The sequence below is a fragment of the Hemitrygon akajei genome, chromosome 19, assembly GCF_048418815.1.
Source record: "Hemitrygon akajei chromosome 19, sHemAka1.3, whole genome shotgun sequence".
Classification (NCBI taxonomy): Eukaryota; Metazoa; Chordata; class Chondrichthyes; order Myliobatiformes; family Dasyatidae; genus Hemitrygon; species Hemitrygon akajei.
Genome location: NC_133142.1, coordinates 67,814,742 through 67,834,486, shown reverse-complemented (window position 1 = coordinate 67,834,486; position 19,745 = coordinate 67,814,742). Strand labels below are relative to the sequence as shown.

Here is a 19,745-nt window from a genome sequence, read left to right as displayed (position 1 = left end):
TGAGGTATCCTTTAAGCATGGAGCCCTGCTGCTAATTAACAAACGACTGAGTACACATATGCAATGGATTTGAATTCTAGGAAGTGATTACTGTACAATAACAAGGTAAGTGATGTAATGTGTGCTGCCAAATACACACTAACAGTGTGAAAGAAAAATGAATCCCAAAGGCACCAGCATGTTTCCTGCTCACACAGAATTACAGAGCTTAGTTAAATGCAGAGCAATTTCTAGCCTGGAAATTCTGCATTGAAGTAAAAGTAAAATAATAAAATTGGAAATGAAGGCTGAGTGGATGGCAATCCGGATTTTACATTTGTTTTAGCTGAATAGTATGAGTTGCAATAATAAACTGGGATTAGTTAATGATTGCACAGCCTACAATGGTTTGTTACAGCATTGTACAAATTATCCTGCTTTGGGAACCCGGGAATTAGAAGTACATCAGTCAAGAATGTTTCAATATTTTTCATGGTTTTACTTACAATAGAGCTCCTGGCTATTCATGTGAAATTAATTTAATAATGAACAGTATAAAAATTCTTTGAAACACCATCCATTGGAATGTAGATTTTGGAATAAACATTTCAGTGTCTGCCCTAAGAAAATATTTTTGCATGCTTAAGTATTAATAAATGAAAATTACTAGGAATAGTTGAAAAACTGAGTGCTGAATCAAAAGATTGATGCGTTCCTGATACACGCCCAGGATTATTTGCGAGTCCCTTGACTCGATCCATTTCAGAGCACTTTGAAGCTGGAAAACAGCAAAGCTGATTACCATCAAAAGGAGAAAGGATTCAGGATTTATTTCTTCTTCACTGGCTTGTCTCACTTCTCACATCCATATTTCAAATGTATCCAGAAATGAACCTATTGTATCAAAATAGGTGAATGCCCTCTTGAATTGAGATGAAAATACGTGTCAAATGTGAAGGAGTGACTGCTATCTTTCAAACTAAGTGGCTAAAATATTCAAGATGTTTGATATTGAATTCTGAACTGCACAGTGTTACCCAGTCATACAGAGGTTGTCAAATTTGCTTTGCAGATACTGGGTACAGCACACTGAGGAAATACAAATCCATCGAGGGATGCAGATCCACTGACTTCAAAAAAGTAGATGTGCGAATACAAAAAGTTACCAAGACTGGAATTGTTCAGAAGTAGAATTCTAAGGATTATACATAAAGTGGAACAAAACCAAAAATCACCAGTATGTGTTTTTCAATTAGTAAAAGGCATTGTTTCAACCAGAAAGTGACATTGTGTGTGCTTGGTTAAATTACAGATGACTAGATCCAATGGATAACCCACACTACAAAAGATTCACGTGAGGTTTTGTTAAGTAAAAGCTTAAAGAGGAAAATCTAACCAGGGTTTCTGAAAACTTTGGTTAGGACTGGTAGATAGTGGAAGATTATTTGTGATTATTTGTACAGCAGAAATACAAAGGGGCCGAAACTCCAAATAACCACCTAGGATCAGTTCTACCCTCCCCCCCAAACTGAATGTAACTAGAACATGGACACAGAAACTACCACAACATTACCATTCAGAATTTGAAAAAAAATACATGGAAAACAAAGGTGAATTAGACCAGGGTTGAAAAGCTTAGTCTAGGGCTCAAATCACGAGGAGAGACTTTGAACTGCTGGACACTTCTTGCAAGAAAAACAGCCAACCAGCCAATAAACCCCACTGGAGATGCTACAGGTCCATTTACTCACCTGGATGAATTTTCAGACAGGCCCATTCATGTCTGTCCAGCACAGGTAAAAGGCTATTTACTTATTCAAATATTCCAACTATAGTAACCAAATGCAATTTGGAAAGGATGCTCAAGAAGAGCCACCTTTTTGAAAACTACAACTTAGTTGCAAATCTGAAAATAATTCAGGTTTTGGACACAAGGCATCAAGCATCATTGGTGTTGCTATCATTTAGCCCGCAAATTAGCGTGCTAGCCTACAGGTTTTAGACCATAAAACTTAAGAGCAGTAATAGATCATTCAGCCCATCGAGCCTGCTCCGTTTTATAATTCCATGTAAAGCTGGTAGCTTTGTAGAGATATAATAAAGTACGAAAAAGAGTTTCAAACAAAAGTTTGCAAAACTCTCTTTCACACTAAGCTTCAATCTCCCTTTCTCTTTTTATCTGCTTCCACTTTGGCCAATATGATAGGTGAATATACAAGTGTACTAATAAATTGGAACACTAATTCCTTGTAGTGAGGGGCGAATACTATGTAGATCAGGCTGAGTCATGTTTTCTATTGATTCAACTACTGCAAAACATTGCTGCAACTCTGGATTTAAACTCAAATTGTCTGATGACCTGATATTCTAATACATCATTCAACAATGGACCATCTATCACAGCATCAACATAGAAGTTTGGGCTTGAACAGTGCCTAGTACAAAAATGTCAGTCTGGGATTTTAGGAGAAAAACATTTTTCGGTATAAACAGGAAAAATATTCATTGTTTATTATAACTTACCATCTTCTTTTGGTTTTTGACAAGAGGAAGAAAAACTGTAAAAGGCCCCATTTTACTCAATGTTAGCAAACATCCATTATCTGAAAAAGATAAATAAAAAGATATATAGTGTGAAGATATTTCTTAATTCAAAATTAACAAAATGTATTTACAGAGGCATGCAAAAGTTTGGGCACCCCTGGTCAAAATTTCTGCTACTGTGAATAGCTAAGCGAGTAAAAGATGACCTGATTTCCAAAAGCCATAAAGTTAAAGACGACACATTTCTTTAATATTTTAAGCAAGATTTCTTTTTTATTTCCATCTTTTACAGTTTCAAAATAACAAAAAAGGAAATGGGCCCGAAGCAAAAGTTTGGGCACCCTGCATGGTCAGTACTTAGTAACACCCCCTTTGGCAAGTATCACAGCTTGTAAACACTTTCTGTAGCCAGCTAAGAGTCTTTCAATTCTTGTTTGGGGAATTTTTGCCCATTCTTCCTGGCAAAAGGCTTCCAATTCTGTGAGATTCTTGGGCCGTCTTGCATGCACTGCTCTTCACTGATGTTTAGGTCGGGGGACTGTGAGGGCCATGGCCAAACCTTCAGCTTGCGCCTCTTGAGGTAGTCCACTGTGGATTTTGAGGTGTGTTTAGGATCATTATCCTGTTGTAGAAGCCTTCCTCTTTTCATCTTCAGCTTTTTTATAGATGGTGTGATGGTTGCTTCCAGAATTTGCTGGTATTTAATTGAATTCATTCTTCCCTCTACCAGTGAAATGTTGCCCATGCCACAGGTTGCAACACAAGCCCAAAGCATGATCGATCCACCCCCATGCTTAACAATTGGAGAGGTGTTCTTCTCATGAAATTCTGCATCCTTTTTTCTCCAAACATACCTTTGCTCATTGCAGCCACAAAGTTCTATTTCAACTTCATCAATCCACAGGACTTGTTTCCAAAATGCATCAGGTTTGTTTAGATGTTCCTTTGCAAACCTCTGACACTGAATTTTGTGGTGAGGACGCAGGGAAGGTTTTCTTCTGATGACTCTTCCATGAAGATCATATCTGTGCAGGTGCTGCTGCACAGTAGAACAGTGCACCACCACTCTGGAGTCTGCTAAATCTTCCTGAAGGTCTTTTGCAGTCAAAAGGGGGTTTCGATTTGCCTTTCTAGAAATCCTATGAGCAGTTCTCTCAGAAAGTTTTCTTGGTCTTCCAGACCTCAACTTGACATCTACTGCTCCTGTTAACTGCCAATTCTTAATTACCTGAGAAAACAGCTACCTGAAAACGCTTTGCTATCTTCTTATAGCCTCCTCCTGCTTTATGGGCATCATTTATTTTAATTTTCAGAGTGCTAGGCAGCTACTTAGAGGAGCCCATGGCTGCTGATTGTTGGGACAAGGTTTGAGGAGTCGGTGTTTATAAAGCTTTGAAATTTGCATCACCTGACCTTTCCTAACGATGACTGTGAACAAGCCATAACCCTAACAAGCTAATTACGGTCTGAGACCATGGTAAAAGTTATCTGAGAGCTCAAATCTCTTGGGGTGCCCAAACTTTTGCATGGTGCTCCTTTCGTTTTTCTCTCTCTAAAATTGTACAAAACAAAAATAATACACTAATCTTGCTTAAAATGTTGAAAAGAATGTTTCATCTTGAACTTTATGACTTTTGGAGATCAGTTCATCCTCTACTCACTTAACTATTCACAGTAACAGAAATTTTGAGCAGAGGCCTCCAAACTTTTGTATGCCACTGTATTTCAATTACAAAATGACCAGAACATTATAATGAAGCTATTTTTTGAATTAATATTAGCACAGAATTTGCTGTCAAAATGACCATAAGACTAATGATCATTTTTATCAGTTTAAACAATATGATTGGTGCATGCTGTATTATGACTGGGCTCGGTGCCGAGAAGGATAGAGACAAGGATAAAGAGATGCAATCCAATGGTGAATGAGTAGAGGTACGTTGGGAGGAATTGTGGGAGTATTCAAACTACCTTAAGCAATAGCTTCAGTAGGATGGCTCTTTGACTAGATTATTAGAATACCTTAACCCTCTGGAATTCACGGTACATCAAATACAAAGAATTTTGTGCAAGAGATGCAAACTACACATTGTATGCCTGTTAATGTTACCAGGCAGCATCAATGGAAAAGTATATGAAGGACCTGATCCATAATCTGGAAATTCACTGTGGACACACAAAAGATCCCATTGTGATTGGCTTTAAGGTGCAATGCACCTGTGTAATACTTCAAAATGTTGGAGAAACAAGAGAATTTCCAGGTCAGTGTCTGACAGCATTTACAATGACTCCAGTTCCCATAAATACAGTGGCTAGATACCAGGAGCCCGCACTATACTCTAAGAATATTTCAGAAAATTACCAAACATTGTAATTGGTGCCATGCTGTACTGGTAGGGGATTAGATTTCCGATCACCTCCCTTAAGGAACCAATGCACTTCCGTCCATCTCCAATTTGACCTGGTTTGCAGATACACCTCAGAAATAAGAAAACAACAAAAAATAAAACCAATTATTGTGAGCCAATGAAAATATAATTTATTTGCTGCCAAAAACACAACAAATGCTTCTTCCATGTGTAAGCTAAAAATATATTACTTAGCGAATTCTGTCACTCCTATGAACAATGTTAATACAATTCTTGAATCTAGCCAAACTAAATTTAAGTAATTGTCTGGAAAATTAAGAGACCACAGATGCTGGGATTTAAAGCAAAAAAAAAACAAGCAGTTGGAGTAAACTCAGTGGGCTATAAAGCATTGGTGTAGGCAAAGGTATGTTCACTTTTACAGGTAAAGACCCTACATCAGGACTCAGGGTTTCAACCTAATACACTGACCACCCCTTTGCTTCCAGTAATGCTGCTTAGAATATAGAACAGTCCAGCAAAGGGACCCGGCCTTCTGCCCACAATGGCTGATGGACCTTGATGTCAAATTAAACTAACATCTGCCTGCTCATGCCTATTCATCCATTTCCTGCACATCAATGTGCCTGTCAAAATCTATCTTAAATTCTGCTGTCATGTCTGCTTCCACCACAGTCTCTGGTAGTGCATTCCAGGCACACACCATTCTGTGCAACAATACTTGCCTTGCACATCTTCTTTAAACTTTCAACCTCTCACCTTAAAGGTTTACCCTCCAGTTTTTGATATTTCTACCCCAGGAAAAAGATGGTCTACCCTTTCTATGGCTTATTATAATTTTATAAACTTCTGCTAGATCTCCTACTGACTTCTAATGCTCCTGAGAAAATAATCTAAGTTTTTCCAAACTCTCCTGATAGCTAGTATACTCTAATCTGGGAAGCATCCTGATGAATCTCTTCTGTACTCTCTCCAGAGCCTCCACATCCTTCCTATAATGGAGCACAACTACACAAATGCTTGACTTGATAACTTCTTCTAGCAGTTTATTCTTTGCTCAAAAATCCATCTGTTGGTGATAAAAGAATTTCTTTATTTCAAGCATTAACATAAATTCATTACAAATGACAGAGTAAAATATTTCATGAGTGCATTATGGGGTGAATTCTGTACAAATGTGATATAAACTTGAGGTCAGCTTCTTTCACAAACTCTTGAAACCAAAAAAAAGTTCACACAAAGCTTGTGTGAGCTATATAAAAGATTTCCAATATGTTTCTCTTGGCTGACAAAACTCTTAAGATTTGCCATACTTTGTGATTCAGTTTCACTGCAAAATATAGAGGATTTTCTGCCAGTTCTACAGAGGTAGGTGTTTTCTGCACATTAATATAACACACCAGAATGCACAGTAGTCGTAATGGCATGCAACAAATTCCTGGACATTATTTCTATGACTCTAGACTACAGACACTGTTGGTCATTATAGTCATTCATTGGACCATGAATGCAACTTCAGTAAAGGGGACATGCCGGACTATGGCTAAAACCAGGATTCCAGCAAAAGGAGGGAAGTAACTCTTCAAGTTAAATACTCCACTGTAAACCGCCAATCTGCTGATTGATCCCTCAGTAATGCCATACTGATTTCTCTGCCCCAACCCTCACATAGATACACCCAATTCCACACAAACTCTTAGCAGCTAATTGTAACCCAGAGCACCTATAATCCCACCTCCAATCTCCACCATTCCTGGAACATCCCCTCCCCCCATTGATAATAATAGTCATCTTCTCCAGCCAATAACCTTATCTGTTGCTCCAGGTCCTGACTACTTCCAAATGATTCAGCCCCATTCTCCAGCCAGTTCCTTTAGCTTCAGCCCACTCTGGGCTCTTGAACCATGACCCCACCAATCCTGTGACCCAGACCTACATTAACCCATTTTCTTCGTGTTGCTTGCCAAGAATGGAGTTCCTGAATTCAGCACCTATACAAACAACCTTCTGGACCTCACGCACTACTGAATTTTGTGGTCACAATCCTTAATTAAAATTTTCATTCACTCTAATTTAACTATATCAAGATGCAATGCTATAGGTATTAGGATTGGTTTATCAGTATCACATTAATAAAGACACAGTGAGAACGTTTTTGTTTGCCTGTCATCTAGACTGATCATTCCATACAAAAGTAGATCAAGGTTGTAATAAAAGAAATCAAAATGCAGAATATAGTGTTGCAGCTACAGTTACAGGGAAAGTGCAGTGAAGACAAACAGATAAAATGCACGTACCATGATGAGGAAATCCAAGAGCTCATCATTTAGTGTATGAGAGCGACTAGCGAGACCAACATCTATTTCCATTAAGGCAATACTCAACAACTGCAGTCCTTCAAGTAAAGATACTCACACAATGATATGGGGAGAGAATTCCAGGATTTAGGTCTGACATAGCAATATATTTCTGAACATTCAGGAGGTTGTGCTCCCATGAAACTGCTGCCTTTCTCCTTCTTGGAGGTAGAGGTTGCATATTTGGAAGTTGTTTGTCAAGTAGTGCATTTTCAGGACAGCACACCCCGCAACCACAGGACTTCAGTGGAGAAGGGGATGGAAGTTTATGATTGTAGATAGAGTAGCAAGCAAGTATAGTGTTGAGCTTGGTGAATGTAATTGTCTCGGGCAATTGAAGATAATGAAAAGACTTTGAGATATCTGAAGGCACGTTATTGCTACATTATGCCCAGAATCTGACATGTTTTTGTAGGTGGCTGGTCCAGCTGAAAATCTGATCAAAGGTGATCCCCCACTGAACATCAAGGAGAGATAGCTACAGTCCTTCTTCTTAGAGATAGTTACAGTGTGGTTCTTGTGTGATCTTCAGAATAGATAGGGAAGATGATTAAGGTGTGGAGGGAGGTGATAAATAGCGGACAGTTGGAAGGATTACTTAAAGGAAGTATGCAGCACTGGAAAGAGAACATATCCTTAAGTGAATTTATCTATAGATAAGAAAAATAGAGAAGCTGTTACATTCTTCTTCTTCTCTTCTCTTCTTCTTCAGTTGTCCATCGAAATCCAATGACAATGTCCACTCCTTTAACAGTGAGATCTTTGATGACTGTACAGTGCTAACCTGGACCCACAAGTTCTATTGCAGGTGGGACATGTATATGTGGTAGTGGTGGTAGTGATGGCAACCATGGCTGCATTTCTCCTGGCTCTCTTCTGCTGTCTTCTGGTTGTTCTTTCCATCTCCAGAATACAAACCCCGTCCCTACTCAGCTGTCGCCAAGTGATACGGTCAGCAGCAACATCCTCCAGGTTCTCAGGTCTGATCTTACACTTCCTTAAAGCATTCTTCATCTGATCCTTATAGCGCTTCTTCAGCCCTCCAGTGGAGCATTGACCTTGATGTAGCTGGCCGTATAACACTCTGCGGGGTAGCCGACATGGGGGCATCCATATCACGTGCCCCAGCCACTGCAGCTGACGCTGGGTGATCATGGCCTCAATACTTCTGCAGTTTGTCATTACAAGTATTTCAGTGTGAGGCACCTGCTCATGCCAAGTAATTCCCAAGTCTCCCAAAGGCAGCCGATGCCTGTTTAATGCGGCTTTCTCTAGATGTCGTTGCCAATGTCGCTATCCTCAGAGAGAATGCTCCCCAGATATTTGAAAGATGGCGCTACTGACAGCTTTTCATCACCAACAGTGAAGGCAGGTGGGGTGGGTGGGACACTGGTACTCCACTGGCAAACCACTTCTATCTTGGTGGTACTGACGGTCAGCACCATCCTGCAGTACGCTCTCACCGCCACAGCAAGGACAGTCTGAAGATCCTCCGGAGTATGGGCCACAAGTGCACAGTTGTCTGCATACTGCAGCTCCAGGACCCACTCTCTACGGAGTTTGGTGGTTGCATGGAGCCTCCTGATGTCAAAGAGGTTGCCATCTAATCTGACCTCCACTGCCACACCGCTGCTGTCTTCAATCTCGTTGTGGAGAAGCTTGAGAGGAAGATGTTAAAGAGCACTGGCGCTAGCACACACCTCTGCCTCACCCCTGTGTGTACAAGGAAGGGCTCGGACTCTCATCCTCCTCTGGTCACCCGAGCAGTCATCCCATCATGGAACTGGCGGAGGATGTTAACAATGGCAATATCTGATGAGAAGAGCAAGTCTGTACAGAAATTTCAAAGCTGTGTAAAAGCCAGAGTTGTGATAATAGATCTTCAGTTATTCTGATGTGAACTGGCAGTAATATTTGAAATTTGTTCTGGAGAGTTTTCTATAACAATATACTGTATTTCTGACCCAATGAGAAGAAAGGAATTTCTGGACTTGGTTCCAGGGAGTAAAGCAGGGGAATGAAGAGAGGGGGAAGTATCAACAGGGGAAAACTTGCAAAACAATGATAATTGATTCATGAATACAGAACTGCCATTCAAATATAATCTGTTGAAGAAGAGCCGCTGTCTAAGGAACGAGTATAGATTTGGCCTAGGTAAACTGGAATGAAAGATAGATGGGTCAAACTGCAAGGCAGCATTGATAGATTTCAAAGAAGTGATTCATTTCTAGCCTTGGTATATTCTGGTGAGGAAGAAAGTAGATAAGGAAAGGCAGAGCTCAGTGTATCAGAGAAGAGATAGGAAATAGAATAAAAGCATCAAACACATGCTAGACATCAACTCATTAACAGAAGAAAGAACTGCGCTGGTCACAGAAAGTTTAGAGGGAAAGTAGAAAGGAAATCAGATAAAAGAAAACCTTAATCTCTGCTGTAGGCATGGAACAGCAAAATGGGACTAATCAAGGACCAACAATATTAACTCATATTATTGCATGGGTACTGACATTGAATTTTCCCACGAAGGAGACACTGCTGGAGTCTCAGCAAATCAAGATATAGTTGAGATTCTGTATAACATAAGTTTGACAAAGAGGAGGTGCTAGAAAGTTTAGCATTTTTTTGTTTTCGTTTCAATTGGTAGACAGTTCAAGTACCAAAGAACACAAAATAAAGGTTATGAGCACAAAAACGAAGTGTTATTACCATATACTACTTTCTTCCTCATAGCAGATGGTTGTGGTTGGATTGCAATGCAAAGAGGGCTACTGAAATCAAACTGAATGCTCAAAGGGGACTTGGATGGGTTCCTAAAAGGAAGAAAATTGCACAACTATGAAAAGAAGGCCACACTGCAGGGAGAGGGCAAGGGAGGTAGTCTAGTTAAACCTATCTTGCTTAGTGCCAATGTAGAATTGATTGAGCTGATTGGCCTTTCTCTAGGCTATAGCTATACCCCAACTCTGTGAATGTTACTTGCTATTTTATCAGCCTTTGTCTTGACTGTGTTACATGAAAGCTTGGACTGCTTCACTTTCTGAGACCTGCCAGTGAAAATGATCATTGTGAAATCTTCAACAAACTTCCCTAAATCTGACCTGTTGGAGAAAAGTGACAGACACAGTAGCTGAATACACTGAAACCTCGGACACTGCACTGACATCCTGGGACTGGCAAAATGTCCTCTATCAACCTGCTTTGTGCTAAGAGGACTACAACCATTGTTGTGTTTGTTCTCATTGCCCAATGACTTCAATGGCATATTTCTCATCACCATATTAATGAGTTTTTCCTGGTGTCACTAAATGTTTATGCAAAGCCATTGTCCGGGGATATCTTAATGCTTTGCTTATTCCAGCCATTTCTTCAGGAAAACATCATCTGTATAACACAACTGAAGAAGGATCCCAACTGATTTGCAGCTTCACTCCTGATGCCTATTTAAAATTCAATCTCACGGGCAAATCAGAGCCCACGTTCCCAAGAATTTTGCTCTACCTGTCACTCATTTTCAAATATGCAAATCCCAACTCTTGGGAATTTGTCACCCACTCCCACCTTTCAGTCATTGCTTACTATGACTCAGCCAAATGCAGTTCTGCATTATACCTCTGAATATTTAAATTGTGTTCATTGCATCCAACTACAACGGTTAGATTTGATATGGCTCATTACTCTTAGGTAATACTTACTTAAAGTTTCCAGGTGATACTGTTATGCACTTTGCTGAATTATTGCAGAGAGATGGCTTGCAAACTTCTCTCAGGGCGCATCCTTCTGAAGGATTGTTGCCAATGAATCCATCTTTGCACTTGCAAGATGACTTTAAAGAAAGGAAATTCTATTGTAATCTTTAACTCTATCATACATGTACCACAGAGGTTCTTAATTCTCATAGCTCTCCTCCAAGTTCCTCAGGTGAAGAATATTTCTACCACCCCATGGAAGTAGGCATTCTTTTAGTGTGAGCCTCAGTGGTGAATAGAAGGTAGATTTTGGGCGATCTTCATCTTTCCCATGTCTCTCATTACTCCTATACAAATGCATCTATTTCCATCCTCCACAGATCGGAACAAGTAAAGTCATTTCCTATTTCCCCCACCACCCCATTGCTCCTAATCCACAGATTAAATTTAGAGCTTTCCAATCTCAGTGATTTCTATGATATATTTCTGAACAAAGTTGCAGGAAAGTAAACAGAACAAGTTCAGCTAAATTAGATCAGCTCACAGCAACAAATTTAAATTTAGTGAGCAACCAACATGTCAATTGTATAACTGAAAACATTGTTAACCCGCAAACCGTACAGTGATGAATTAAGTGTACCTGCCCTGGACCTTCGTACTTGCAGCTGGTAGAATTTTTAGGACAGCCACCATTGTTTATGCTGCAAGGGTTGAACGGCAAACACAGCTTTCCATTTCCATGGTAACCAGGATGACAGGTACATTGGTATTTTCCTTCATCAAAGTATTCACACTCTGCATGCTCATCACAGATATTCATTTTACATGGATTTAATGCTAGAGTGTGGAATCACAAATAAAGGATTTTACATAAAATACTGAACATTATTAAATACTAAAAAACATTTTGCTAAAATATGTTAATAGCAGAACTGGAGTAGCCCAAAATGGAAGAAAGAATTTATATCATAATTTCACCATAACAAAATAGGGCCAGTGGTTACCACCATCTACACAGTGAAACATACAGTACAGTTAAAGTTAAAGTTTGTCCCGAGCATCAGGCCAGTGCTTAAGTCAGTTTCCATGGCGTGAAGCGACTGAGACTCCCCCTGGATAGGACATCAGTCTATCGCGAGGTTAACCCCCAGCATTTTGCCAGTACTCAATTTCAGCTGGGTGGACTGGAGCAAGGTGTGGTTAAGTGCCTTGCTCAAGGACACAACACACTGCGTCAGGTGGGGCTCGAACTCACAACCTTCAGATTGCTAGTCCAATGCCTTAAACCACTTGGCCACGCTTCACATACAGCACAGTAGCAGCCCCATTCAGCCCACCTCACCCATGCTTACGATGATGTCTAACTATGCTAGTCCTATTTATCTGAATTAGGTCTGTCTCCCTCATGCCTTTCCTATCTACATGTAGGTGCCAATTCATTTAAGATATTTACCACGCTATGTGGAAAAACTCAGATTTCCATGAAATTTCTCCCCTCATACTTATGACCTCTGGTTCTAGACTCACCTAGCCAGAAAAAAAGATTTTGACTTCTACCCTTTCTAAGCATCTCATCATTCTATAAACCTCTGTAAGTTCACCATCACCCTCCAATAGTGAAGCAAAAATAAATCAAGCCTAGCGAAACTCTCTGTATAACTACAGCTCTTCATTCCAGGCAACAACCTTGTGAACCTCTTCTGTACTCTCTCTATTACTACCATATATTTCATGTAATGTATTGACCAGAACTATACACCGTACTGTTAAGTGCAGTCTAACCAATATTTTGACGTTAATGCTAACCAGTGGATTATCATTAACTTAAGAGTAAGCATGCTCTAATTCTTACACTGTGGTATCTCCTTTATCCAAACATGGTCAATTGACATATATTTTCAGAGGCAAAAAAAAGTCTTTGAAGTAGATAGAAAATTTGCTGAAACTTCAGTAAAGAAGACAGGCATTTCATCTCCTGTACTGTATGTGATAATGAACCTATTGAACATCTGCCTAAAATTACAAATCAACTCTTTCCTTAGGTCTTTGATACATTTTTCCCCTTAAGTGTTTACGTAACTCCAAAGCACAAACAGTGACACCCATCAACTGGTCCTGAACATATTCAGCTCAATGAAATATCCCTTTTGTTGCTCTTCCAAAGCAAATATCAGTCCACAGCTGAACATTTTGGATGTCCACAATCCAAGAGATTGGACCACTGAATTTTGATGCAGCTACCTCAAAGACTCTATGAGGAAGGCCACAGCTTAAGGGTTTCTATCCGTTACACAAGATGGGTTGGAATCTGTGAAAAGTTCCAAGGGTATTTCTAGTGAAAGGCATGTTAAGGAAATAACTTCTGTCCTGATACAAACTTAATTTTACAATTTTGCTGTCTACTGAATAATGTTTCCTACAGTAAACATAGATATCCAATATTTTCTTTTATTATACATTTGCAAATTTTATGGATAAAGGCATTTCTGGAAATAAAGTTTACACAATTTCCTTTTAAACTATCACATTGAATCAATTTCAATACCAGACATTGCAAAATCTTATCAAGTTTTTGGCTGTATTTCTGCAAAATTCCCTCTGTTTTCATTATTTCTTTATTCTTTCTGTCACCTTAATGCAAAGCTCTTTCTCAACCTATTTCTTTCAAGTGAGGGAGGGAGAGCAGGCAGATCTCTTGGTGCCAATGACATAGGAAGGAAAAGCAATGAGGTCCTGAAGAGAGAATTTAGAGAGCCAGGCAGAAAGCTGAGAAGCAGGATCTCCAGGACAGTAATTTCTGGATTGTTACCTGTGCTACGTGCAAGTAAGGGGAGAAACAGGATGACATGGCAGATAAATGTGTGGCTGAGAAGCTGGTGCTGGGGTCAGAGCTTCAAGTTCTTGGGATCATTGGGATCTCTCCTGGAGCAGGTATGATCTGTACAAAAGGGACAAGTTGCACCTGAACCCGAGGGAAGCAATATTCTCCCGGGCAGGTTGATTAGAGCTGCTAGGGAGAGTTTAAACTTATTTGGCAGGGGGGGGGGGGGGGAACTGGAATGAAGGAACTCAGGATAGGATGAGTTAAAAAAGCAAAGAAAGCATGCAGTCAGATTGCCAGGAAGGGCAAACAGATGATAGGACAAAATTGCAGCCAGCAGGGTGAGTATCAGCGCATTAGAGATGCAGAAGCAAATACAGCACTCAAAATGTTGTATCTCAATGCATGGAGTATAAAAAATAAGGTGAATGATCTTGTTGCACTATTACAGATTGTCAGGTACGATGTTGTGGCCATCACTGAATCGTGGCTGAAGGATGGTTTTAGTTGGGAGCTGAATGTCCAAGGTTACACGTTATATCGGGGGGATAGGAAGGTAGGCAGAGTAGGTGACGTGGCTCTACTGGTAAAGAACGGCATCAAATCAGTAGAAAGATGTGACGTAGGATCGGAAGATGTTGAACCCTTGTGGGTTGAGTTAAGAAACTGCAAAGGTAAAAGGACGCTGATGGCAGTTATATACAGGCCTCCCAGCAGTGGCTGAGATGTGGACCACAGATTTCAACAGGAAATAGAAAAGGTGTGTCAACAGGGCAATGTTTTGATAGTCATAGGAGATTTAAACATGCAGGTAGATTGGGAAAATCAGGTTGGAAGTGGATCTCAAGAGAGTGAGTTTGTTGAATGCCAATGAGATAGCTTTTTAGAGCAGCTTGTCATTGAGCCTACTAAGGAATCAGTTTTAGTAGATTGCATGTTATGTAATAGAAACATAAAAATATAGAAAACCTACAGCACAATACAGACCTTTTGGCCCACAACGCTGTGCCGAACATGTACTTACTTTAGAAATTACCTCAGGTTGCTGTTAACCCTCTGTTTTTCTTAGCTCCATGTACCCATCCAGGAGTGTCTTAAAAGACCCTATTGTATCCGCCTCCAACATCGCTGCCGACAGTTCATTCCACACACTCACCACTTTCTACGTAAAAAACTTACCCTTGACATCTCCTCTGTACCTCCTTCCAAGCACCTTAAAACTGTGTCCTCTCATGTTAGCCATTTCAGCTCTGGGAAAAAGCCTCTGACTATCCACACGATCAATGCCTCTCATCATCTTATACACCTCTATCAGGTCACCTCTCATCCTCTGTCGCTCCAAGAAGAAAAGGCCAAGTTCACTCAACCTACTCTCAAAGGGCATGCTCCCCAATCCAGGTAACATCCTTGTAAATCTCCTCTGCACCCTGTCTATAGTTTCCACATCTTTTCTGTAGTGAAGTGACCAGAACTGAGCACAGTACTCCAAGTGGGGTCTGACCAGGGCCCTATATAGGTGTAACATTACCTCTCGGCTCTTGAACTCAATCCCATGGTTGATGAAGACCAATGCACCGTATGCCTTCATAACCACACAGTCAAGCTGCGCAGCAGCTTTGAGTGTCCTATGGACTCGGACCCCAAGATCCTTCTGATCCTCCACACTGCCAAGAGTCTTACTTAATACTATATTCTGCCATCATATTTGACCTACCAAAATGAACCACCTCACACCTATCTGGGTTGAACTCCATCTGTCACTTCTCAGCCTAATTTTGCATCCTATCGATGTCCCACTGTAACCTCTGACAGCCCTCCACACTATCCACAACACCTCCAACCTTTTTTGTCATCAGCAAATTTACTAACCCATCCCTCCATTTCCTCATCCAGGTCATTTATAAAAATCACAAAGAAAAGGAGTCCCAGAACAGTAATGATCCGGAGGTGATTAGGGATATTAAGGTAAAAGAACCCTTAGGAGACAGTGATCACCATATGATTGAGTTCAATTTGAAATCTGATAAGGAGAAATTAAAGTCTGAAGTAGCAGTATTTCAGTGGAGTCAGGGAAATTACAGTGGTATGAGAGAGGAGATGTCCAAAGTAAATTGGAAGATGCTGCTGGCAGGGAAGACAGCAGAGCAGCAATGGTGTGAGTTTCTGGGGAAAATGAGGAAGGTGCAGGATAAATGTATTCCAAAAACAAAGAAATACTCAAATGGCAAAGCAGTCCAACTGTAGCTGACAAGCTAATGTAAAAACAAAAGAGAGGGCATACAAAAAAACAAAATATTAATGGGAAGATAGAGGATTGGGAAGCTTTTAAAAACCCACAAAGAGCAACTGAATGAATCGTTAGAAGGGAAAAGATGAAATATGAAAGCAAGCTAGCAAACAATATCAAAGCGAATAGTAAAATCATTTTCAAGTATGTAATATCTATCAGAGATGAGAGTGGAAATAGGACCACTAAAAAATGAAGCCAGAGAAATAATAATGGGGGCCAAGGAGATAGCAGATGAACTAAATGAGTATTTTGAATCTGTCTTCACTGTGGAAGACACTCGCAGTGTGCAAGGTCTTGTAGTGTGTGAAGGAAGAGAAGTGAGTGCAGTTACTATTACAAGAGGGAAGGTACTCAAAAAGCTGAAAGAACTAAGGGTACATAGGTCACTTGGACCAAATGAACTGTACCCTAGGGTTCTGAAAGAGGTAGTGTTAGAGATTGTGATGACATTAAAAATGATCTTTCAAAAATCATTGGAATCTGGCATTGTTTCAGAGGACTGAAAAATTGCAAATGTCACTCTGCTCTTTATAAAAGGAAGAAGGCAGTAAAAAGGAAATAACAGACTAGTTAGCCTGACCTCAGTGGTTGGGAAGATGGTGGAGTCAATTATTAAAGATGAGGTTATGGAGTAATTGGTGACACAGGGCAAGAAAGGACAAAGTCAGCATGGTTTCCTTAAGGGAAAACCTTGCTTGATGAACCTGTTGGAATTCTTTGAGGAGATTACAAGTAGGATAGATAAAGGGGATGCAGTGGATGTTGTATATTTTGACTTTCAGAAGGTCTTTGACAAGGTATCACACATAAGGCTGCTTACCAAGTTAACAGCCCTTAGCGTTACAGGAAAGTTACTGACATGGTTAAAGCATTGGCTGATTGGTAGGAGGCAGCGACTGGGAATAAAAGGATCCTTTTCTGGTTGGCTGCCAGTGACATTGGTGTTCTGCAGGAGTTGGTGTTGGGACCACTTCTTTTTATGCTGTACATTAATGATTTAGATGATGGAATAGATGGTTTTGTTGCCTAGTTTACAGATGATATGAAGATTGGTGGAGGGGCAGGTAGTGTTGAGGAAACAGGTAGGCTGCAGAAGGACTTAGATTAGGAGAATGAGCAAGAAAGTGGCCAATGAAATACAAAGTTGGAAAATGCATGGCCATGCACTTTGGTAGTAGAAATAAATGTGCAGACTATTTTCTAAATGGGAAAAAAATCCAAAAATCTGAGATGCAAAGGAACTTGGGAGTCCTTGTGCCGAACACCACTAGATATTAACTTGCCGGTTGAGTTGGTGGTGTGGAAGCCAACTGTAATGTTAGCATTTATTTCAAGAGTTCTTGAATACAAGAGCAAGGATGTGATGCTGGTGCTTTATAAGGCACTGGTCACCTTGTGTATTGTGAACAGTTTTGGGTTTCTCATCTAAGAATAGATGTGCTGGCACTGGAAAGGATCCAGAGGAGGTTCATAAAGATGATTTCGGTAATGAAAGGTTATCATACAAGGAATGTTTGATGGCTCTATGTCTGTACTCTCTGGAATTTAGAAGGATGAGGGGGTATCTCATTGAAACATTTTGAATGTTGAAAGCCCTAGACAGAGTAGATGTGGAAAGGATGTTTCCCATGATGGGGGAGTCTAGGACAAGAGGGCACAGCCTCAGGATAGAGGGACGTCCATTTAAAACAGATGCGAGGAAATTTCTTTAGCCAGAGGGCAGCCACAAGCAGCTGTGGAGGCCAGGTCATTGGGTACATTTAAGGCAGAGATTGATAGGTTCTTGATGGGACATGGCATCAGAGGTTACGGGGAGAAGGCCTGGGAATGGGGTTCAGAAGGAGGGGAAGGGATCAGCCATCATTAAATCTTGTACGGATAGCTTGATCTAGGAAACAGCCATTTTGTTGGGAAATTCAATAAGAGTCCGGTGAACATGTAAGAAGTTTTACAATTCATATTAGTTGTAGTTGCTCAGAAATGCACTTAGTGGCCACTTCAAGAATTGACATGTTGTACAATCAGAGATGCTCTTCTGCACTTCACCGTTGTAGAGCATGGTTATTTATGTTACTGTCACCCTCCTGTCAGCTTCAACCAGTCTGGCCATTCCCGTCTGATCTCTCTCATTAACAAGGTATTTTCACCTGAAGAACTACTGTTCACTGAATTTTTGTTTTTTTTTCAGAATCCCAGGAGATCAACAGTTTCTGAGAGAGTCAGCTTGTCATAGCTGGGGCTTGGAAGTGGGTTGTTCATCGGCAGACAGTGCACAACGAATGTGTGACAGTCACCTCGTATAATCCATAGGAGTGGATATCCTGTGGGGTCCACTTATGTGTTAACCCTTGCCTGGGTATGTGGTGCGGTAATTCACTTGAAGACAATATCCCTGTGACAAGTCACTTTTGGTGATAATTCGTATGTGGATTTGGAACGACGAAGGATAAAATCTACAGCAACTGTTATCTCGTTTTACCATCGTGGAACCTGCAGAATTCAACATAATTGCCTTCTCTCTACATTTACCTTGGATTACAAATATCTCTCTCCTACCACTGAACTTACCCTACTTTACCATCTCAAGACTCTAAGCCTTGTTCCCCCTCCAAGCTCAGTATAGTTTGGGACTTATATTTAAACACATATATACACATAACACTGTTAACTTTTGTTTATCTTGGTTTAAGTTACTTAATTATAAGTAGTTGCTAATAAAGATAGTGGTTTTAACATCAAAATCAGACTCCATGTGTAGTCTACTGTTGCTGGTTCATTTCTAAAACGTTACAGTTCATAATATCTGGAAGAAGATTCCGGGATTTAAGGTTACTTAGTCATCTTCACAGTAATTCACCAGCTAATCCAGCTACCGTAGGCAGAGTTTTGCCTGAAATATAAAAGGCTGTTGGGTTTATCAGCATAACGGCTATCTTGTCTACTCAACATGTCCTTCCAGTTACGGAGAGATAAGTTTGCCTCACCATCATAATATCTATTTGATGTGACTAAACATATTGATGAAGGAAGAGCAGCAGATGTAATGGATTTCAGCAAGGCATTTTATAAGGTACCCATTCAAGGCTTATTGAGAAAGTAAGGAGGCATGGGATCCAAGGGGACACTGCTTTGTGGATCCAGAAATGGCTTGCCCACAGAAGGCAAAGAGTGGTTGTAGACGGCTCATATTCTGCATGGAGGTCGGTGACCATTGGTATGCCTCAGTGATCTGTTCTGAACCCCTACTCTTCAGGATTTTTATTAATGACCTGGATGAGGAAGTGGAGGGATGGATTAGTAAGTTTGGTGATGACACAAAAGTTGGAGGTGTTGTGGATAGTGTGGAGGTCTGTCAGAGGTTACAGCTGAACATTGGCAGAGAAGTGGCAGATGGAGTTCAACCCAGATAAGTGTGAGGTGGTTCATTCTGGTAGGTCAAATATGATGACAGAATATAGTATTAATGGTAAGACTCTTAACAGTATGGAGGATCAGAAGGATTTTGGGGTCCGAGTCCATAGGACACTCAAAGCAGCTGCGCAGGTTGACTCTGTGGTTAAGAAGGCGTATGGTTTATTGACCTTCATTAATCATGGACTTGAATTTAGGAGCTGAGAGGCAATGTTGCAGCTATATAGGACCCTGGTCAGACCCCACTTGGAGTACTGTGCTCAGTTCTGGTCACCTCACTACAGGAAG

General features: G+C 40.5%; 1 protein-coding gene across 2 annotated transcripts in view; it reads right to left on the bottom strand.

Annotated features, from left to right (window-relative positions):
* Nucleotides 1-19,745, bottom strand: part of stab1 (stabilin 1) — a 347,363-nt gene that overhangs the window by 287,314 nt on the left and 40,304 nt on the right. For both annotated transcript variants that reach the window (XM_073072696.1, XM_073072697.1), the window contains exons 8-11: nt 11,576-11,772; nt 10,942-11,072; nt 4,886-5,001; nt 2,503-2,582 (exon numbers count right to left, since the gene is read on the bottom strand). In XM_073072696.1, coding sequence (XP_072928797.1) covers nt 2,503-2,582; nt 4,886-5,001; nt 10,942-11,072; nt 11,576-11,772 — 524 coding nt within the window. The remainder of the gene's footprint in view (nt 1-2,502; nt 2,583-4,885; nt 5,002-10,941; nt 11,073-11,575; nt 11,773-19,745) is intronic.